Source organism: Perca fluviatilis, chromosome 8, assembly GCF_010015445.1.
Source record: "Perca fluviatilis chromosome 8, GENO_Pfluv_1.0, whole genome shotgun sequence".
Taxonomy (NCBI): Eukaryota; Metazoa; Chordata; class Actinopteri; order Perciformes; family Percidae; genus Perca; species Perca fluviatilis.
Window position 1 is genome coordinate 23,699,544 of NC_053119.1, and position 23,734 is coordinate 23,723,277.

The 23,734-nt window shown below is 40.4% G+C and overlaps 1 protein-coding gene across 4 annotated transcripts in view; it reads right to left on the reverse strand.

The window, feature by feature from the left end:
* ptdss2 (phosphatidylserine synthase 2) overlaps positions 1 to 23,734 on the reverse strand; it is a 37,623-nt gene that overhangs the window by 3,511 nt on the left and 10,378 nt on the right. For 2 of the 4 annotated variants that reach the window (XM_039809958.1, XM_039809957.1), the window contains 10 exons: positions 22,074 to 22,175; positions 16,932 to 17,014; positions 14,965 to 15,032; positions 12,062 to 12,196; positions 10,859 to 10,909; positions 9,371 to 9,484; positions 5,678 to 5,796; positions 5,184 to 5,298; positions 4,303 to 4,448; positions 1,841 to 2,026 (listed from right to left, as the gene is read on the reverse strand). In XM_039809958.1, coding sequence (XP_039665892.1) covers positions 1,841 to 2,026; positions 4,303 to 4,448; positions 5,184 to 5,298; positions 5,678 to 5,796; positions 9,371 to 9,484; positions 10,859 to 10,909; positions 12,062 to 12,196; positions 14,965 to 15,032; positions 16,932 to 17,014; positions 22,074 to 22,175 — 1,119 coding nt within the window. Of the gene's footprint in view, positions 1 to 862; positions 1,192 to 1,840; positions 2,027 to 4,302; positions 4,449 to 5,183; positions 5,299 to 5,677; positions 5,797 to 9,370; positions 9,485 to 10,858; positions 10,910 to 12,061; positions 12,197 to 14,964; positions 15,033 to 16,931; positions 17,015 to 22,073; positions 22,176 to 23,734 lie in introns of those variants that run through there. The other 2 variants (XM_039809960.1, XM_039809959.1) reach the window with 2 other exon arrangements.

The following is a 23,734-nucleotide window of genomic DNA, read 5'->3' on the forward strand; positions in this document are numbered from 1 at the left end:
TTGTTGAAATAACCCATGAGCCCCGACATTATACAAGAACACAGGAGACTTTCTGCCACGATATGCCTCACCTCTGGTTGGCACTCCGCTCTACAGCATCGCATATATCGTCTGGTGCGTTTTCGGCTTTACGTCAGCGCACATTACTCTAGGCTCGGTTGTGAATAATGGATTAAAATGTCTAATCTGGCTATCTCTCCTACAGCTGGCAGCCCTGGTTAAATACCAGTCATGTATGCCAGATCGAGAGGAGGGTCAGTCCGACAACAACCAAAGCACCAAAACACCAAAACACCAAAACTCTTCAACGTCAATGGAGCCGAAGTGAAAACATCCCCAAAATACTCACCTTGGTCTGCTGATGCAAATGCAGCGTGTTAGATGAGGGGGAGGGACATGACACACCTAAACCTGTGCAACTGGGTCAAACAGTATTTGCAGATAATTATTTGCTGTGTGTGTGTGTGTGTTTTAAGTCGGGTTTGCAGCAGCAACTTAGATCAGCGAGATTTAACAATGACACAAGTATGTATATAATATTTACAATGATGGTTAAAGTGTTTATCTCTTGGGGTAAAGCCGACTTATTTGTAACCAAAGAAAGCTAAAACGAAGCATTAAAACTATTTGCAAATACGATCACCCAGGTCTGTGTGACTACAGTATAGCATTGCATGCTTTAGTGCCTGGTGTCCTTGATGCACTGTACTGTATCTGTACTGTATGGATGTAGGAGGTTCACCATGAGAAGTGGGGGAGCCTATCTCATTGGCTCTCATCAGGTTATGGGCAGTTCAGTTCGAGGAGCCGGCATGCTGACTGGCACAGTGTGTGTGTGATGTGTGCAAACACTTCCTCTGGGATTCATTCAGTGAGCCCTTGTGTGTCCTGCGTACCACTTCTACAGCGTCAGCACAAGCTGGCTGTCTTCTGTATCAATTAACTGACTGCAACTGAGAATAAAAATGATGTGAAGGAAAATGCTAAAAATGAAGATCATAAAATTCACCACAGCAAAAAACTGAAAGGTGCCATGCGGGAGAAGGACCCTTGTGAGTAATATCTGTGTTATCGAGAGGATCCCAAAGATCTTCTGAATGGAATTATGGATCCACGCAGTGATGTATTAGAGGGGAGAAGGGAGAAGGGAGCGCCTCTCCCCTATACCTACCTCACTGGACATGGACATTACTGCTGAGCATGAGCAGGAGGGAGAAATGGAGGGAGGAGGGGGAGAAAATAGACGAGAAGCTTAACATGCTGGGACATAGCTACGCTTAACAGGAACACTACTCAAACCAAAAGTAACCGAAAATATATCGCTGCATGAGGTCATGAGGAAAAAGAAAATCAAACAGAGGGTCTATTGATAACAACTAACATCTAACTGGGTGGGATCACACGCACATTAAACCATGAAATTCAATGGATTATTGTGATGTCCTTTATTGCAATGCAACCGTGACTGAGAACAAATAGTTATTTATTAAACTGCAAAAGCCAGTGTTAGCTGACTGTAAAACAGCAGTAGTGTGGCTCAACTGATTATAATACTATATTCTGTATTTGTGTTAAAAGGTGCCTTTATAAAATAGCAATTTGACCCCCAATGAAAGACCAAATGCTATTATAATCTGCACTGACATATCAACTGAAAACTAATTAAGTTACATTATTTATTATTAAAATAATTAATATAACTGAATGAGCACAGATTTTTACAATTTCTTTTAGGCATTCATGTCCTATGTCTGTAAAGTAGCTTTGCGGTCAATATTCTCTTAATTGCCAACCCATTTACCTCCTGCTCCCCTGCCCAGTAACCCACCCCACTTCTTACCGGATGAAAAACCGCCATAGTGTCCAGGTAAAGATGAGGAGGATTCCTAAGAGCCAGCACTGCATGATGAAGAAGGGGATGGGCAGCATGATGGTGTTGGGGTCATACTTGACCACTATGAGGAACTCGGTCACTGTGATTGCTGCCACCAGCCACGCCTGCTGGCCAAGCTTCTTGTAAAACTTCCTGTAGGGAAAATTACAAAAGGTCTTATAAGGTGATATAGCTGGGAGGATGTTTTACTGTTTATAGGTAAGCTTGTGATGTGGGCAACGCCCAAAATACACATTATACATTCAACTAAATCCGACCAGGCAATCTGATTGGTCAACTAGACGTTTAGAAAAATATAAAATAATATATTAAAATATGACTCTGCCATTTCCATGTCAACATAACAGAGTTGAATCAAAAACTAGCTAAAATCTGTTTTTCCCAGCAGATATCTTAGTAACAACAATATTTTTTATATTATGAACATATTTTAAACAGTTTGGGAAGTCCCACAATCTCTGCAAAGCTAACATTAGCTCAAATGACTGGCTGACTAAACAGGGACCAGCTATTGTCTCTGTTGCTAACAAGCTAACAACAGTTAGCTCAAGGTGGCTGGCTGACTAAACAGGGAGGGACTAGAAATAGTCTCTGTTGCTTTCTTTTTTATTTTGAGAGTGAATTGCCCCATAATATGAATACATTTTGATTATAACTTTTATTTTGTTGGTAACATTGTTGTATAATAGCAATATTACACTCGAGGGTGTGATTTAACGTCCTATTATTAGCACGCGCAAGTGATGCTACGGACCGTGTGTGTGTGTGTGTGTGTGTGTGTGTGTGTGTGTGTGTGTGTGTGTGTGTGTGTGTGTGTGTGTGTGTGTGTGTGTGTGTGCGTGTTAATATTGCTTAATTATATCATAGTAGTACTCTAGGTTACATGCTGCCTAAAAAGCGTTCTACACAATACTCTATATATTTAAAAGTATGCTTTCTGAAAGCAGCAGCAAACCAAGCCCTGGCCTGTTTTTGTTGGATCCGGTTAAGAAAAACCATCGGTGTGACAACCGGGAACTTTCCTCAAAGAAATGACAAAAATTGTTTGGCCTGCCCCTCTCCACTGAAAACCAAACTGTTGTCAATTGTTAGAGGCAATGCAATTGTGTTTGCATATTTGTCAGTGTGGAAGTGGAAATGCTTGCTTTACGTAGGCGGATGGGATAAGAAGCTTACCCTACCGGTGAGGTAAATACACTCACTCCCTAAGCTGCTCTGAGGGTTTCCCCAACAACAACAAGCTCGCATGCAGCGCATACTGGTACATCTATTAGCACCGAAGTGGAAATGGGTTTTAATGGCCTACAGAGATAACCAGCACAGACTGAACATCCAGATACAATTATTGTCAGTGAAATGTCCCTTTACAGAACACTTTATGGGAATTATCTGCACTCTTAGAAAATGTTTTTGACCATTCTTTCCCTCACTGCAATGTTACTTATTGTTTTTTTCTTTTTCTAAGAGGGCTGAACGATTTTGGGGAAAATAAATCTATTTGAAAAAAATCTATTTGATTTTTTTTCTTAAAAGCTTAATATTATATTAATTAATATTATATAAAAGTTCAATATTCACTATGTAACAAATAAAACGTGTCATGGAGCATTATAACATGAGACACCATCAAAACTGGTTGAAAGGATGAGAACATACAGTAGATATGAATTGCCCGCAATAAGTTGCAATTTTAAGTAAGCAATTTTTCTTTAAATAAGCATGGGACATTGAACAGTCAAACACAGAACGTTTATCACAAAAGCTAAAGTTATAATAATAATAAAAACAATTCCAATATAAAAAAATATCAGCATTGTAAACTGAAATTTCTGATATGCCTCAGTTCAATAGCAGCATATACATATTGCACCTTTTATGATCATGTTAAATAAAGTAATACAAAATAAATGAAAAATCCACTGAAAATAGCACTGTAAGTAATCTGTCATATGTAATATTATTCCAGCATTTATCTAATGAAAAACAGTAATAATAATAAAAAGAGGAATACAAAATGTTATACCAAATGTTACACCAAACATTCAACTAACTATTGAATATTCGATTTATCGCGGTCTTCACGATTAGCTATTCGCATTCTTTCAAATCTCGATTTCGATTTTAAAACGATTAATCGTTCAGCCCTATTTTTGACATTTAAAAAGGTCAGCACCAAGCACTTCAGTCAAACTTAGTATATACTGTAACACAAAAAGACAATAATAACAGCTACGTGGTGCACTCTTGAAAAGTAAATGCCAGCAAGTTCCTAATGCAACAGTCCCTGTTACAAATCAGTATTCCAGACACGGTATGGTTTTACTCACTCTACATGTGATCAACTTATGAACCCAACCAACCCCTGCACCCCCCCCCCAACCAGCCAACTTTATGTAGCTGCTACTCACGGGTCATCCATGAAGTCGTAGATTTCCCTCATGGCTACCCCTCCTACATTGACGAAGAAGACCAGGCGGAGCAGCACCAGGTAGTGTTCAGGAGGCATCCACAACACAAACTTCAGGTAGAAGGTGTTCAGCTCCGCCAGGAGGAACTGGGAAGGGAGGAGATCAAACAACACGTGTCTTAATTCAGGAGTAGGGCTGGGCAATATGGAGAAAATCAAATACCCTGGTATTCTTGACCAAATACCTCAATATCGAAATTGCGGCGATATTGTAGGGTTGACTATTGGTGCGTTCACAAAATATTAACACATTAAGATTTTTGATAAATAATCCTCAGTAATGTGGACATAATGACTAAGTGGGTAAAGGCAAATAATAGAACAGCTAGAACATTCTGGTAAGTTCAGAACATGACATCAATTCACTGTAATGCAGCCTTTAAAACCAGGAGAAAACAACGCTTGTATCATATCACAATATTACGATATAAGATAAGATAGACTTAATTAATCCCACACTGGGGAAATTCCTGTGTTACAGCAGCTCAAAATCCAAAGTTTAAGATGATATATATCAATATTGATATTGCCCAGCCCTATTCAGGAGCACGGTAAATATGATAAATTGAAGATAACAGAATAGGACATTACTTATGTACTGCACCAATTATGCAAGTATATCTCCAATGTTGGGTAGTGACAAACATTTAGGTTAAGAAGTTTAAGCAATGTGGACTGACTCTTGGTAATAATATAGAGTATGTTGAGGACATCTATGATGAGAGTAGTACAGATTTAATTTTCACTATTTTCCATTGTATTGTATTGCCATTATGACAAGTCCCTATTTTGATTTCAATAAAAAAACAGAATATTCCTTACCATAAAGATGATGCCCAACACCGCAAGCCAGCGACGAAGGTTTGAAGCAGGCTTCCACTCAAACTTCACCCAACTGTACGGAGTGAACTGGAATGCTATACGCTTAATCTTCCCCCTGGGAGAGGACACAGCAGAGACACGGTTAGAAATAAACATTTCTAACACAGCAATGTTGGTACTTATTGTAATTAAAGAGGTAATATTACACCCCTAATTCACTTTTTTCAGAGGTCAACAAAGAAGTTCTTTCAAAAACTAGTTTGTATCTTTAAAACGTCAACATTATCCCTTATCTCTTATATCTGTCACACAACAGAGACAATACGTACAGAAGTTAGAGAGAGAAAAAAAAAAAAAGCATAATTTGTTTAATTTTTGTGGTTTCAGTTTTAAGAGTAGAGTTCTAATAGTGGGTTAATCACATTTTTGAATTAACCAAATCTTGCTTGAGAAGAGCAGTTGTTGTGTGTAGTGCAGCGAGTGTTAAGTCGTACTTGTATGTAGGAATGTTCCACAGGCCCTGCCACTGGTAGGGCTTCATTGACAACCAGCCCAGGGTCTTCATGCCACAGTAGATCCCCAGACCGTTACACACCAACACATCCATGATCCACTAGATAAACATAACAATTTTATAAAAGGGTAAAAAAAAAAAAAAAAAAGGTCTAGTAATGCCTACACAACTGGGATCCTACACAAATTTGTTAGATTAGACCTTTTCTTAGGACGTGTGGGTGTGTACAGATTAAGGCACGGATACCCGACCCGAGGCCGACGGGTCCCAACGGTACCCGACGGGCCGGGCCGGGTTCGGACAGATATTTAGAAATTATGGTCGGGGTCGGGCTCGGTCACATCAGCGCGATAAGGCATTTGTTGTAAAATGGTGCTGTGGCTCCTTTTAAGAGCGCTCACTGCGTGTGTGTGTGTGTGTGTGTGTGTGTGTGTGTGTGTGTGTGTGTGTGTGTGTGTGTGTGTGTGTGTGTGTGTGTGTGTGTGTGTGTGTGTGTGCGTGTGTGTGTGTGGGGTGTGTGTGGTAGGCTAAGTGGGCAGAAGAGAGATAGAGAAAGAGGAAGCAGACGTGTTGTAGATGCAACCGGAGCAGAGTTAGTGGTTATTCGTGTTATAACGTGGGCCCTGGAGGTAACGAGTCTCCCCTGGTCGGAAACGAAGCGATCAGGAGAGGTTAACACATTGAACATTTTAACAGCTGATTAACGTGCGCTTGTTGCCCCGTGTGCGCTGATGCGCTCATCTGTTGACATTTCCGAATGCTTAGCCTACAGCTGCTTAATAAAAGTGAGTTTTCCACACAAACAAACGTAGCCTACATGTGTCATTAGTATGAGGGGGAAAAAAATTAGATTTTAACTGTGTCGGGCTCGGACACAAATTTTTTAATGCCTGTCGGGCTCGGGCCGGGTTCGGACACGGCTCTGTCAGACGCGGGCCGGCCTCGGACAGAAAAATTTCGTCCCGATCCGGACTCTAGTACAGATCTGCCTGACTCTCCTATTAGTTTTGTTGTAAATTAGGAGGGAAAACTCACTTCAGCATTCTTTTAAGACCATGGTGTTTGGTGACATTGGTGAGAAAAAATCCCAGCACAATTCCTCATACCTTAAACCTGACAAAATGTTTGTCAGACAGAATGAAATGAAAACATCAGTGTGTGTGTGCCAGGCCTTGTTTTTAAATGTACGTCACCAGAATTGTTTCCCTTTCTGTTCAAATTATATATATTTACATACTATTATATATAGTATGTAATGTCAGTTATTAGTGTGTAATAACTTCAGAAACTGCCTTTACTTTCTATTGACAGTCTACCTCATATGTTTTTACAGTCAACAATGTATCCTTACATAATATCCCCACTAGTTGTCTGTTTACATTCTATCATGTTGCTCTATTGCATTTACATGGTGTTCATATGATTCAAAAGATTCTTAGCATACAAACTAATGACCACTTAATTGCTATCATAAATCTCAACAGCAGCTTTAATACTGAACAAGCAGGGATTAAAAAAAACGTGTCACAGTGCTACGCACAAACAAATGACAGCGATGATGAAAATAAGGATGACTTTTATAACAGACTGCAGAACATCCTGAAACCTCTAAAAAGAAAAGACATCAGCCTCCTTATGGGAGATTTCAATGCAAGGATAGGAAGACACAACACAGGCTACGAAGAAATGACGGGCAAGCAGCGTCGGAGGAAGCGTCTTTCCACACAAGAGGATCCAAAAGGAGTCCCGGATATCACCAGATGGTGTGACTGAGAACCAAATGGAAACTTCTGCATTACCAGGAAATTAAGGAGATCACTGCAGGACCTATGAGTGAGGAGAGGCGCAACCATAGCATCTGATCACCACCTGCTAGTCGCCACACTGAAGCTAAACTAAAGAAGCACTGGATGGAAACAACAGCAAAGAGACAGAAGTTTAACATCTGCCTTTTGAAAGACACAAAAAAGGGAGGAGTAAACGCTGAATTTGAAGAACAGATTCCATGTACTACAAGAACTGAGCAGCAAAGAAGATATGCAAGACAAATGGGACAAGACCACCACAACAACATAAAAGAAAGTAATAGGACTAAAGAAGCGCCAGCAGAAAGAGTGGATATCAGCAGAAACACGATATAGATAGAGATAGATATATAAGATAGAGGAGGAGACAGAAGAAGGCAGCGATTAACCGTCACACAAAGGCAACCAAGGCAAAAGTTCAACAAGAATACACAGGAATCAACAGAAAGATAAAGAAAAATGTGCCAAGAAGGACAAGAGAAACTACACTGATAGCCTGGCTAAAGAAGCAAAAGGCAGCAGTAAAAGGAAAACATGAAAGAACTGTAAGACACCACCAAGAACACACAATGGTATCCCAGAAAATGTGGTCAACATGATCAGGAACCCCTACAAAGGGATGACCTGCAGAGTAATCCATAGTAGTATCCGTGGAGGACAGCTCACTCCCGAGTTTCCAAATGAAGACCGGTGGAACACAAGGCTGTATACGGTCCCCTTTCCTCTTCCCCCTGGTTAATAATAATAATAATAATGATAATAATAATAATAATAATAATAAAGACCAGAAACCTTCACTTACTTAGGCAGTGTCACTGCCAACAGGGTGGCACTGATGCAGAAGCCCGAGCCAGAATTGGCAAGGCAAGGGCTTTATTCATCCAGCTGAAGAACATTTGGAGCTCCAAAGAAATCAAAGAGCGGGCAAAGCTCAGACTTTTTAGCTCCAACATTAAGCCTATACTACTTTATCGATCAGAAATGTTGAGGACAACAAGGAACACAATGACCAAGGTACAAACATTCATCAACAGCTGCAATCTCTGGCAGAGAATGGGCCAACAACCAGTGGAAGAAGAGATCAAGAGAAGAAGATGGGGATGGGGCTGGATTGGCCACACATTCCAGAAAGAAATCCAAGCACCACCAGGCAGGCCCTTAGCTGGAACCCTCAAGGCACAAGAAAGAGAGGACGGCCCAGGAACACCTGGCGAAGGGACCTCGAGACAGACATCAAGCAGAGAAAGATGACATGGAAACGGCTGGAAAGACGGCTGTGCTCCATGAAAAAGGAGCGATGGGCGTAATGAATGAAATGAGCAGGCATCAGATACCAGAATATCAAAAAAATCACAATGCTTGCTCAACTCTTTATGTAGGACACTGCTCCACATTATACTTTTACCAGTCACCGTACTGCAGAGCAACAGCTCAGAAGTACAGTGACCTTTGAAAACTTAAAAATTCAGCCTATGGTGAGGAGTTTACCAATCTGTCCTGCTGAATAGCTGGTGAAAAAACAGAGGAGGAAGGTCTGCTCCTCAGATCTCTGCAGTGTAAATGCAGACACCTAGCTAGACTGTCTGTCCAATCTGAGTTTTCTACTAAAACAACCTTTAAATGTACACATTCCACCAATTATTTTGTATAACTCGGTTCAAAACTGCAAGCCATGACTGTTCTCACGGTGACTCACAAGAATTTCCATCTAATGTCAACACATTTGAACACACCTGAACACCTGGAGTCAAACACTGACTATACTGGTGTTAGTTCACTGCAGCATATTCATATTTAACACCATTCTGAGGGCACACCTGTTGATTCTTAGGTAAGCAAAGGTGAGGAGCAGTAATATGTGTACGTACATGGTCCCACCAGCACTCTGAGAAGTTAGGTAACTGGTGCTCCAGGCTGTATTCCAGGAACTCAAACATGACACTGATGATCATACACATCCACCAATCCCGAATCATCAGAGTCTGAGGGGGAAAAAAAGAGAGCAAAAGGGGAGGATGAGTAGGAGGAGGTGAATGGTGTGGAGTGGGAGGAGGTCAGCAAGATACCATAGAAATAAACTTAACATTTAGAGAGTCTAACAGTTATTGTCAGACTCTCTTTTAGACTCTCTTAAGCTACGTTCAGACCAAAAAAAAGCGATCTAGCGATTTGCCGCCCGGTGTGCGGCAGTGAGCATCACTGAAACGGCCCATTTGGGTGACGTCCTGTAGTGTTATTTAACCCCCCAACGTAGCACAAGTAGACTTTATATTACCGTTTCCCTTCAGAGCGTTTATAGATCTCTATGTTACCAACCGTACTTGAAGGCAGCGTCATTTGCCTTCACGGAGAAAGAGAGAAAGAAAAGAAATGAGCGAGACCGAGCGAGTGCTTTGTTGTTGCAGGAAACATTCAGAAAGAAACTCCCGGGCAGTTCAGTGCTTGTGTTTTTTACCCTCATAGTGTTTTAAGACTTTCTTGTGGCAGCGATAAAGGCAGTGATGTTGATATTGATATTAATAAATGTCCGTTACATTCAAGATCGCAGGCGATCACGTAAGGCTTGTATCATGTGGACGCGCCAACAGTTTTGTTGTCATTACTTAGAATTCCTCATGGGGGCGACAGAAACTACGCACTATAGCTTTAAAAGGAATACGCCCACTTATTGGGAATTTAGCTTATTCACCGTAACCCCCAGAGTTAGATAAGTCCATACATACCCTTCTCATCTCTGTGCGTACTGTAACGCTGTCCGACGGCTCCACCGGTTGCTTAGCCTAGCACAGAACGTGCAGGTGAATGGTTCCAGTAATCCTACTGCTCCGAATTGTGACAAAAGTGACAAAATAACGCCAACATGTTCCTATTTACATGTTGTGATTTGTAGAGTCACAGCGTGTACAAAAAACAACGTAACATGAGACACAGCCGTCTTCTAACCGTAAACAAACCGGGAACTATATTCTCAGACTTGCTTGCTGCAAAGCAAATCATTCCGCCAAAGTACTATATTCTTCCGCCTGAGAATATAGTTCCCGGTTTGTTTAGGGTTAGAAGACGGCTGTGTCTCATGTTACGTTGTTTTTTGTACACGCTGTGACTCTACAAACCACAACACGTAAATAGGAACATGTTGGCGTTATTTTGTCACTTATTCGGAGCAGTAGGATTACTGGAACCATTCACCTGCATGTTCTGTGATGGCCTGCTGCTGCTGGAACTGTCAGACAGCCTTACAGCACGTACGGAGATGAGAAGGGTATGTATGGACTTGTCTAACTCTGGGGGTTACGGTGAATAAGCTAAATTCCCAATAAGTCGGCGTGTTCCTTTAAGTCTACTTCCATACATACCTTGATATACCATCCGAGGAAGTGAGCTGGAACAAAGCCATCCATCTTGTCCTAAAGAGACAAACAAATGTGTAAATTTAACAAGATTCAGATTCAAGTCAGTCCTAACACACAATATAACAGGCATGTTTCATGTATTTTCTGACATTTTATAGACCAAACGATTAATTGATAAAATAATCAACAGATGAATCATGAATGAATATAATACTTAGTTTCAGCCCTACTCTTAACTACAATTACCTGTAGTATATATTCTCATTAAGTACCACATCTATTCATATTGGTACCAACCAGAAATGAGCACAGGAAGAACTGGGTCACTGAACAGAACAAAATTTGGCTAGGCATCATAAAGCACAGAAATAAAATACATCCCAAACCAGTTTCCCACTGTGTTTTCTTTTTAAACAGCATAGTTCAACCCCATAGCATTTGTATTCATTTCTTTCGGTCTAGTTATTAAGCACATTTTAGTTTTTTTAGTATTTTTTATCTTCTTTTAGCTACAAGTCCAAAATAGTCTACAATTCCAAATCTATTTTATTTTTTCTGGTTATGTGGTCATAATTTGACATTTTAAAAAGGTTATTCACATAAGTTGGCTGTAATTTAGTGGAGGATGTGGTGAGTTTGACCCACTCTCATAGACTGAAATCAGGCCAACAGTAGAGATGGGGTCTGGGTCATCGTGGCGGCAGTAGCAGACTGCCTCCGGGAGATGGCCTGGTTCTACTGACGGGCTATAACCTGCACCAGACACAAGCCTCTGGAGCCAGTTAGCACACAGCCACACTAACTATGAGTCTGTGCGTGTGTGGCAGGGAGGGAGAACTAGTGTCAAATGGAGAATGAGTGTGTGAATGGATGAGGGAAAGAAACAGACTCCTTTAGGCTGCCACACTATTTGAGATCTGGGTCATTTCCTTAACAATAATAAGTGAGGGCAAACTGTACCACAATATAAATAACAGGACCAATTCAGAAATTTCACTTCTTGGAAGGTGGCTTGTTACTTGCCAGGGAGTTTTCAGCTTTCAATATGAGAATGAATGGTACTGCATATTCACAATATTTTCTAACTGGGATAACATAGCTTTTGCCCCCAATGAAACATATTCACTACTAAATGAGTCATACAATCGTTCATAACTTTAAAAAAAAAAAAAGGGGCATGGGTGGAATCAAATAAAATAGTCTTACCCAGATGTTGTGGAAGGGGTCGGTGGTGTTGCCTGGATCGTAAATGAGGCAGTTTCCTCCATAGTCCCGCTCAGGGAGCGGTACCCCAAGCTTGGGGTCAATGTACTTCATGAACTGTCGTCCATCATGCACCGTCTGGATAACAGGGTGAGAAAAAGTATTAAAAAATATCAGCGTTTATTGTCCCTGAAAAGGAGCTTTTATGGAGACACAGAGCCATATTGAGACTGAAAGGTGTATGTTGCAATGCGACTTTCCACCATTGATTATAGAAAATGGACATTCAGAATATGGAAATAAATAAACTTGTGTAATTATACATAAATCATATTTTCAATAGCTCAAAACAACCATGATAACAATTTCCACCAAAAAAAGCAAAAATAATTTTATAATAAAAGTTTTCATTGCATATAGTATACAGTATTTGCACAAAATGTAAAAAGAAATATTTATTAAATAACAAATATACATAAACTCTTCAATCTTTTTTTTCATACTGAACTTGTGAAACTGGGAACTCTCCTCGTCATGTTCTTTTGAAAGTTTCTTTTTTATTTGCTTCTATGAATTTTGCATCTTTGTGGCACATTACAGTTTTTAAATGGGGGATTTTACCAAGCTCTAATTAAATTTTTTTCTTGCATGAGTAAAGAAAGTAAATGGCTTAAGTGTTTAAACTTTCTTTTAACAATGTCGGGTTGTGCGTCTCCAAAAGAATCTATCTCAACTTTTAGCCACAGGCTGCTGCATTTTTTTCCCGGCTCCCCCCTGCTTCACCAACTTTCGCAGCCTGTCTTTAACAAGATACAGTTTGCCAGCTGTAAAGTATTTCTATTTTTTAAGGGTCTAGCTCAGTGACATTTTAATTAAACAGGGAGAGTGCAAAAAGGCTTCCATGGTTCCAGATGTGGGAGGATCAAAGCAGAGAAAGTAGCAGAGATTGGAGCAGACCTCTGAACAAAATCCTATATTTTGGCCTGTGTTAAGTCCTGGTTTTATGATGCCTGTATGCACTCTTCTACATCCCTTTTCAGGATGTAGCTACTTTGCTTTGGTTTGTGGACAAAAATCCTTGATTTAAACCAAAAGGTCAAAATTGACTGTTTTGTCAGAGGAGTTCTGCTGCTTCGTTCTGGGGGCGGAGACTGCATTACCAAAATGGTTCAGAACAGCACCAGAGGAAGACAAGCATCTGGTGTAAGTGACATACTTTATGTGTGCATCGGATTGTTATATGGTTTTCCCTAAAGCAATGAATGTTTTAATGGGAGTGTTTCAGCACATCAAGGCATCAATATTAGCAGCAGTCTGGATCAACAGGAAGTACATTTCCAGGATAAATGACTGACATCGTGCTGGATATCCCTTTGCTTCTGCTCTCTATGTGTTGCCTTTCTCAAACTCTGTTCGTTTGAAAAAACAACTACAGACTTCAAGCTAGCAAGCTTCATGCTGAAAATGGCAAGTTTTGAAGAAAATTTGGATCATGCAATAAGACAGGCCTGCTTGGTTCTTTCGGGGGAATGACTGTAAAGATTTACAAGGAATACATTTACGGCATTAACTATCTAACTGGGATGTTTTGGGACTGATTGGCTGGGATTTGCTATGGACAAAATACACACAATGTTATACTGTTAAGAGCAAATTATGTTTAACCATGTATCTATCTGATTTAAATAGCTCACGTTACTGTATTGTGCGAACAGTTAAAGTGATGGTTCGGAGTAATTCACCCTAGGGTCCTTTGCACCATGACCTCGAGCCAAACACCCCCCCAGAAGCTTTTTTCTCCTGGGTCGAACATTGGGAGAGTTAGCGTAGAGTAGTGTTATCAGCTGAATAGCTTAGCGCAGGGGCTAATGGACCCACGTTTGTATCTCGTAAATGACCCCACTAATAATGCCCGAAATGATACCAAACGTCTACACTAGTACAAATATGTTATGCATTCATAAAACGATAGATTGGAAAGTTTGTAAGTACACCAGAAGTTTATGTAAATAACACTTGCCTGCTGGCTTCTGCTCTCTGCTGCTGTTGTTGTTGCTGCTGTAAGACGAGTGCTTAGGGCCGTCTACAAATTACAACACCGAAAAGAGATGCAAAAAAATATTTTTTTGTTGCAGCTACTTTTTTTAAGTAAGTGCTGTAGTATAACTAGCAGGAGACAAGTAATAATTGAGGTAAGTTTGGAGACATTACCTTATTTAATCATTAAATTAATACATATTTTTGTTGTATCTCTTTTCGGTGTAGTAATTTGTAGACGGCCCTAAGCACTCGTCTAACTGCAGGTAGCAACAGCAGCAGCAGCAGCAGCACAGAGAGCAGAAGAGAAAAGGCAAGTGTTCATAAACTTCTGGTGTACTTACAAACTTTCCAATCCATCGTTTAATGAGTACATAACCTATTTGTACTAGTGTAGACGTTTGGTATCATTTCGGGCATTATTAGTGGGGTCATTTACGAGATACAAACGTGGGTCCATTAGCCCCTGCGCTAAGCTATTCAGCTGATAACGCTACTCTACGCTAACTCTCCCAATGTTAGACCCAGGTGAAAAAAGCTTCTGGGGGGGTGTTTGGCTTAAGGTCATGGTGCAAAGGACCCTAGGGTGAAATTACTCCGAACCATCACTTTAACTTCATCTTATATTGTATGTGGCGATTTCTTTTGTGGGGGGTGCAAACGTTCCACCAAAACAAGTTCCTTCCCAAGACTATTTTGAAGAGCCACCGTTGTTGCATCCGGTGACGATTGTGGTTGGTTTAAAGAAATGCAATCAACTCAGAGCTGTTTTTCCATCCTATCCTAGAATGTATCTGTGGTGTAGCCAGACCTTACTCCACAGCGCTGTTGAGATAGGTCTGGCAATGCGAGACTAGCAGCACACCAACCTGGAACAGGATGAAGATGAGGAACAGCTCGTAGACGACAGTGACACAAAGCCAGAACCTCCAGTAAGCTACATAGAGAGAGAGAGAGAGAGAGAGAGAGAGAGAGAGAGAGAGAGAGAGAGAGAGAGAGAGAGAGAGAGAGAGAGAGAGAGAGAGGTTGGATGGTGAGAGTTGTAGCAACAAGTTACACTGGACATCAATGTGTTACTTCTAAGAAATAAAAATAAAACATGTTGGATGACATCTGGGAATGAATATGACTTCAGTTTGAGGGTATCTGTTGTTTAAAGGGGTAACGATTACATACGTTATATAGGCTGAATAGAATCTGAATGATGGTTTATTATGTGGGGAGTACCATTATGTCTGTCATTCGTCTGCAATTAGTAGTTAGTACTCAATACATTAATTATAGTGTGTTTTCACATCACCAAGAGTACAGTCAAATTCAGTAACAATTTAGTACTACAGTACTACTACTTGCAACCACTTTATCGGCACTCACTGTCACTTAAACAAAACTGCAGAGACAAAATAGTTTGCTCTGTCTGCACCTCTGCGTGAGAGAGGACAGAGAAGCTCGCTCTGAAATTTCGCACCGTTTGTTTTAACGTGAATCGGCCCTCGGTAGTACCAACGTAATTTGGTCGGTACCCAAAGTAGTACAGAGCTCGGTACCCAACCCTAACAGTCACAGGGATTGCAACAGATAGTCTGGCTTCCTTTCAAGTTCAGCTTCATCAGTAGATTTTTTATTTTTAAATAGACACGTGGAAGGACTACTTTTGGCTGTGGTAAGAGCTTGAAGCTATCCTAGAAGTACCTTGTGATAAACAACCCACAAATGGATTAAATTTAATGGTCACTGCTATAGTAATTTCTTGTGAATCTATGCGTATAAGCTCAGTTGGCTGCGACACTCCCAGCCAGACCCGGTTGTGAATCTAAAAGTCCCTCTGGGTCGTTTCCCAGGCTATATATCTGTCAACAGAACTGCAACACAACAAATGAACTGGCTCAACAGGTCAGGCACTATGACGCAGTCAGTTAATAAACACAGAAAAAAAATTCAATCCACAAAAGCAAAGGGCAAGAAGGCACAAGTAATGCAAAAACAACAGCCCAAATTCTTGTGTGTGTGTCTCCATCTGACCTCCACACCATGTTCCTTCTGGAGTTAGTAGGAAACATGTTGTGTAATAGATGAGATGCGTCTTTTGCATGACTGACCTGGTTAAAAACTTAAATAGCAAACTACTTTCATGAACTGCACCTTTTAAATAGAAGTATCACTTTACAGGGCATAGCAGATTTTTATACTATAATTACTGCCTCGCAGTTGTATGCCTCTCAAGAATTCACTGTGGCCTTGGTATAATGCCGTGTAACTCCTACTATCATTTTATCTATTCATTTTAACTTTTTTACTTATCAAGGAAAACTTATACCTCGAAGGGATCGGTTAATCCATTCCATAAAGTGTGGCAACCATTCCTTGACTATTTTAACAATGTCTATACTTTACACAATGTCACTTGATGCCTATCTGTGCCTATCTAACACTGCCTTTATTTAAATTTTATTTTTTTATTAATTTTTTCATCCATAGTACCATTATTGATACAAGCACGGCATTTTATGCCTCTGTATATTTATATTTACATGGTAGTACTTTTTTGTCTGTCTGCGCTCACCAGTCTCCGGGGGGGGGGGAATGTTGTGGGATGATTGTTTGGGTTTGTGTTTCTTGTTTGTTCTGACGATATCAGTAAAAATCATATCAATAATCAAGGAAAACTAATTTGACATATTCTGGATATTGTTCAGAGTAGAATAAAAAAACTCTTTAAAATTTAACCTGCATTGCTCAAGATGTGTGCTGAAAAAGACATCATAGCTTTGACTGAGATACATGGAATGAAGAAGATTAAACTGGGAAAATCCGGTTTGGACTGTTCCATTCTTACCTGGATGTGGTCTGGTGAAGGGTCCATCTTTGGCTTGTGTCACTCCAAAACAGAGGAACACCAGAATGCTTGCCACAATCCCCCTACAGGACCACAAATAAACGCAGAAAAATGCAATTTATGGTTGCGTTTTACTGTACTAATATTAACAAAGACGAATCTGGAAGGTGATTTAAGTGTTGCGCTCTCAAAAGCAGCCGCCATTACTGCAGTGGCAAAGTGGAACTCAACATATTTACGCTGACAGTGAAGGCAGAGATGTTTGATCTAATCATAGTGACAGGACAGATGAAGTAGGACTGTGTTTGAGTTTATGTTTTGTAGATTATAACATTAGTTTAAGGGAATTCAATGGCTATATTTTCAACATACTGTACAACCTGTTCTACAGGATCTAATGGACAGATTTCTTGGCAAATGCACTTAAAGTGAAATATATCCAGGTTTACAAGAGGTGCCAATGGCGGCTTTTCAACTTCCCCCTCCAACCCAGATCCGTGTATATAATTATACAAATAATAAGCCATTTTTTCTGTGTCAGTGGTGGTCTTAACATCGGTACAAAGAGCAGGAAGGGGAAAGTAATGGGGCAGAATTTTATTTGGTGACCTATTTTAACAGCTGACTATTGACAATTACTCCCCATTACAATTCCGTCTGTGTTTGCTAAGAGATGAGGCCAATCTGAACTTGCTGCTGTCAGGTTGTGTGTGTGTGTGTACTCCTTGGCTCAGACTATAAAAAGCCGTGCGGCAGAGTGGCACTTAAACGGCCCATTAGTGTGATGTCCTGTAGTGTTATTTAACCCCCACTAGGTTGCACAAGTAGACTTTATATTTCACAACTATTGTTTTCCATCAAATCGTTTATAGATTTCCGGCTGCACATAAAAGGCAAAAAAAAGAAAAGAGATGGGAAGGACTGTGCTTTGTTGTTGAAGGAAACGGTCAGCTGTTACACAAACTCCTGGGCAGTTAAGTGTGTTTCGGTTTATACCCTCATAGTTTTTATTTTTTATTTTTGTGGCAGTGATAGATGGTGTTTACTGTTTACTTTATGGGACTCTCACACTGCCTCAAAACTGACTGCCAAGTCTGATCACCGGTTACATATTGGCCACCGCAGGGTGACGTCGGGTTGTATGTCTCCAAAAGTTGAATCTGTCTCAACTTTTCTCCACAGGTCGCTGCGGGGTTTTTTTACGGCTCCCCCCTGCGTCCCCTACTTTCACAGCCTAAACGCACTACCCTCATTCAAAATAAATGGGAAGACCTGCATTTTTGCGGGAACGTCTGACGACCGACGCAGTGAGTGTGAACACAGGCTTATCCCTACGGGCTAGACTGCAGCAAATCCTGTTAAGAACTATCCCATAATCCATTACAAACACCAACATACACACAACCTACAATCACATCTTGTATGCAGCTTGCTTGTGCTTGGCCGGCCATGAACTTTTCCATTTAAACTCCAACACACAGCCACTATTGCTTAAGAGCAAATAAATCTTAAAAAAATCGGTTCATTATCATAAGGAACCTTTTTTTCCCCAGACTTTTAGTTCACATGAGCCAATAAACAAAGCTGCCTTTTTCTGTATCAAGCAAGCATCCAGATTCTTATCAGAGCCAAGTCGTGAGTTGTTAGAACAGAGAGAAGCTTAGACGACTGTCATCAGACTAGCGTGAATCAGACGTCAACTCCTGACCAACATGAGGAAGACAAGTCAGCCCACGTAAGCAAATCTAGGTCAGTTAAAAAAAACGGATTTGATATTAGGTGCCCAGTATAACATGTCAAAACTAACTAAGAACAAACTGATGTAATTGTATGGTGCTTAACCGTAGAGTGATGTTAGAACACTATCACATTCGGGCACATTTCTGATCGAAATCGATTCTTTTCAATGTAATACTGCAATCAGTCGATGTGCTCGTAAATTTCCACAAATTTCTTCGCATTAGAGTTCAACTTTGACAAACTATTGCACCTTACAGGTTGAGGGAACCATGAAAACCATCTAATTCTATCTAAATATAAAAGCAACACCAGTAGAGCTTTCCTCTCCAATAAACATTTTGCCACAAACAAAACTAGCCATAACCAGCACAAGAAACTGCATGACCCACAAGTTTGTGGACTTTTGTCAAGCCTGTGAAAAACAAATAAGGTGGTTATTCATTTGCGGTTTTCAGGGAAACATAGTCTAGTCAGCTTTCAGTACCAAAAACTTCAGTATGCCACTTTTTGGTATGACTGGGAACTAATAAGGGAAACAGGATCACACCTCAGTCACTTTTATCCAAGTCTCTATGATTCAGTGCATGTAATGCACTGTGTTGCATATTGTCTCTGTGTTGAAAGAGTGAGGCATAAAACTCGCTCACTAAATCTTAATCTAATCAAATGGTTACCGGACCTTCACGCTATTCCTTTTCATGGTCATCAGGGTTAGATTTTACGGTGGCCGACAGGGGCAAACGCCCTGCAACTTCAGAAAACACATGCAAATAGACAAAACACAAGCAAATTAAGAAAACTACATTAATTTGACAACACATGTGCAGCATTCAGCAAACGCGCTGCATATACACACAACACAACCAAATATACAAACGCGCTGCATTTAAAAAACGATGCAAAAGGAAAGCAAACCCCCAAAAAGAAGCAATGCAAAAAGAAAACAACTTCATTAATTTGACAACACATGCGCAGCATTCAGCAAACGCGATGCAAATACACAACACAACCAAATACATAAACGCGCGCGAATAAAAAACGATGCAAAAGAAAGGCGCCTGCCATCCAAATTCCAATAACGGAAGTTCTCCAGACCTCTGGAGGGACTTTTCAAAATAAAACCTCGCTTTGTCGGCTCGTCTTCCTTTGGTGTTTTGGATGTTTTTGAACTAAACAGTACGGCAATCATGCTAATGAATACCATAACTTTTTCAGGGATGTATTACTTACAACACAATGGAGCAAGCAAAGCAGTTTTGTCTTTATGTGCAGGCCGGATTTAGGCTATTCAGTTTGATAAATCCCACGGTAAATGGCTGGTTTACTAAACAGGGAGGGACTATTTTAAATAGTCTCTTTTTTGTATTTCAAGAGCGTATTGCTCCACAATATGAATACAGATTGGTCACTTATTTTGTTGTATAATCACAATATTACACTAGCAGTGGAACAGCTGATTTTTTTGGGGGGGAGGGGGCTGGGGGGAGAGCATAGTCTATGAGAGAGAGAGAGAGAGAGAGAGAGAGAGAGAGAGAGAGAGAGAGAGAGAGAGAGAGAGAGAGACGTTCAATCTCAGAACGGTGTGCAACGGTGAGCTCACAGACTGTAAATATTAAGTCTATGTTTGAGATATGTTTTCTCTCGTTGGGTGTGTGTCTCGGCTCGGGTCACAGCTGATACTCAATCAGCAGAGATGTGTCTGTAAACTCGTGGTAATAAAAAATTTAAAACTGCATCAGTGTTTAACGTTGACGTTTGTTTAAGCCACATTAAATAAGAGGGTTTAATTTCCAGGTCCGAAAGCGCATCACTGAAGTGTAGACCTCATCATGTGTAATATTGTGATTATACAACAAAATAAGTGACCAATCTGTATTCATATTGTGGAGCAATTCGCTCTTGAAATACAAAAAACAGACTATTTATAATCCCTCCCTGTTTAAAAAACCAGCCAATTTACCGTTTATCAAACTGAATAAATCCCGCCTGCAAATAAACACAAAACTGCTTTGCTTGCTCCATTGTGTTGTAAGTAATACATCCCTGAAAAAGTTATTGTATTTATTAGCATGATTGCCGTACTGTTTAGTTCAAAATCATCCAAAACACCAAAAGGAAGACGAAAACGCACCAAACGCGAGCTTTTATTTTGAAAGGTCGAAGCTCGAGCAGCGGCACCAGCCTCCCCGGAGACGGGAGCAGAGACTGTATATTACTAATATATTATATTATGTTATTAATAAGGGCATGAGACAGGAGTTCTCTTTTTACTATGCAGCCATACCCGACTCTAATAAAAAGGCAGAAAAGGGGTCATAAATCCAGCTGATCAGCTGTTCCCTGTCTGGAGAACTTCCGTTGTGGAATTTGGATGCAGCGTTTTTCTTTTGCATTTGTTTTCGGGGTTTGTGTGCTTTTCTTTTTGCATCGTTTTTTATTCGCATCGCGTTTATGTATTTGGTTGTGTTGTGTATTTGCATCACGTTTGCTGAATGATGCGCATGTGTTGTCAAATTAATGAAGTTGTTTTTCTTTTTGCATCGCTTCTTTTTTCGGGGTTTGCTTTTCTTTTTGCATCGTTTTTTAAATGCAGCGCGTTTTATATTTGGTTGTGTTGTGTGTATATGCAGCGCGTTTGCTGAATGCTGCACATGTGTTGTCAAATTAATGAAGTTGTTTTCTTAATTTGCTTGTGTTTTGTCTATTTGCATGTGTTTTCTGAAGTTGCAGGGCGTTTGCCCCTGTCGGCCACCGTAACATTTTTCTGTGAAAAGCAGTGACTTCAACAGAGGGCCAGCTGGGTTCAAGGTGAAAGCCGCTGAAGAAGAAAGTGATTCAATTTGAATTGATGAATTCTGCATCTCATCCATGTTGCTGTGATGGTTTGTCTTCATGCCAAATGGTGTTTAAGGTGAGATCAAAATGGTGGTGCTCACTGGCTGGTTTTGTTATGTGACCTATTCATCGGCGTTGAATGAATGTGACATGACCCACAAAAGATTGACAAACACACACAAACAGACACACTATTGGCTTTTTCCTTAAATTTCACACACAAAGAGGCACCTCATTTGTAACCTGCTGGCTCCTCGGTACTGAACACTACACAAAGACCAAGTGGTGGTCAATGTCTGGTTGTAAGGGGCAGTAATACAAATCTAAATCTAAATCTAAATCCAGGAAGGCTCAACATTAAGGGCAAAAATTTTAACAAACCTAATAAATTGATGATTACTAATAAAACAAGTTTTCCCTTATGATAAACTGCTGCCAAAATTATTATTTCAAACTTCAGTCCAATCAACAAGCCTCAGTGGATTATGTGGATTTTCTCAGCCTGCTGGTTCCTGCAGGGTTTTGGCTTTAAGCTCACTGAGGAACTGACGAGTACAGCCTACTGACCTCTTAGTGTTGTAGGCCGTGTCCTGGGGGGTTTCTTCCAACAGCGTGACGTAGACCAGAGCACAGGTAAGAATGAACAGCACGGTCACAGTATGGGCTCGCCTGCAGAGAAAGAGGGAGAGTAGGGACAGAGAGAGGGTTATTAATAACATTTGTAAAGGAGGAAAATTCAATAAAAGCCACTGGAGGAGAGAAAGAATATCTGAGGTCACCAAAGGAGAATGTTTAGCAATATTAATGCACTAATTTGAGCTGAGAAAACATCGGTGATTGCTAAACAAAGTGTCTTAACAAAGCCTTTAGACATCCTGTGCATGTGACAGAAAAAGCTTTGGCTCTAATAATCAAAAGTAAATATAATGAAGGCAGTGGAGATGAGATAAAACAGATGAGTTGCAACAGATATCGGTTGAGAAACTGGGTTACTTGAGCTGAAAATAGTTACAAAAATGGGGTGTAACTAACAAAACATACACAATGAGGTATGGATTGTATGACAGTTTGACATTTTCTGTCACTTAAATGGACAAATAGAAGTCAAAAATAGCTTTCGGGGAGAGTGAAAACCTCAGCAGGGAGTAGCTGGCCTGTTAAATTTATAATAAGTACACTTTTGGTAGACACTGTGAACTTGAGTTTGAAGGCCACGATGCTGGCCATAGACTCATATCGCCCATATCACTAGACAGCAGGGAACAAACCTTGGCCTTTGTCGTACGACAGTTACACACCATAGTGGTTCAGATACATCCATGCTATCCATGGGGTTTATCTCAACTCAAGGGGCAAAGTTTTATTTGTCCACTTACTGATAGAAGTCACAGGAAATACAGCATGCAAAGGATAGCCCCAGGAATTCTCAATTAGAAAGAGGGAAAATAATGACTTCGTTTTTTTTTATGATCTTTGGCAAGCTGACAAGGACATAAAAGCAAGATAATTTATAGAAATAGTGTATGGTGGGAGCAATGGCAGAGTCAGTTTAAGGTTTAATATACTCCGATTGATCAGACGGCCATTGGAATCTGACAATATTTATTGTTATCTGGGCTGTGGCCACAGCAATCCCAGGGGTCGGGATCAAGGCCGATCGAAGCACTTTTTTAACGCTTGACCTATTGCCTATTATGTGTTGTTGCTGAGTGTAGCCTAGCTGTTGAAAAGGCTCCATGGTGTTGCTCAGTTAAAACACTGACACCAAACAGCATTGTGAGCGAGTGACCTGCAAGCTCACTGTGAAGCTCACTGTGAAGTAAATAATCAGCAGCCAGCAGTGTCAACTAACCCTAATGATACGACAACGTGCACTAATGAGTATTGCGAGCAGTGCCGCTTCAGGTAAAGACAAATACAAAGCAATTTTGCTTGAATTTTAGCAACTTGTTTCTGTCACTTAAATGGACGAATAGAAGTCAAAAATAGCTTTCGTTAAGTTAAAGAGTGGCTCTGTCATTCCCACTCTGCGCCCTGATTGCCAGTCCTGACACTATGTAACTTTAGCGAGCGGGTACATTCTCCCGGGAGAAGTGCGTAACGTTTTACGGCACTACCACTCATTTTGGTGATTTATAGTTTCCTGAAGGAAAATTACAAGGTTGTTAGGGATGGGCGATACAGTATATATTGTCTACGATAATATCGTCATTGTTGTGTTAACGATG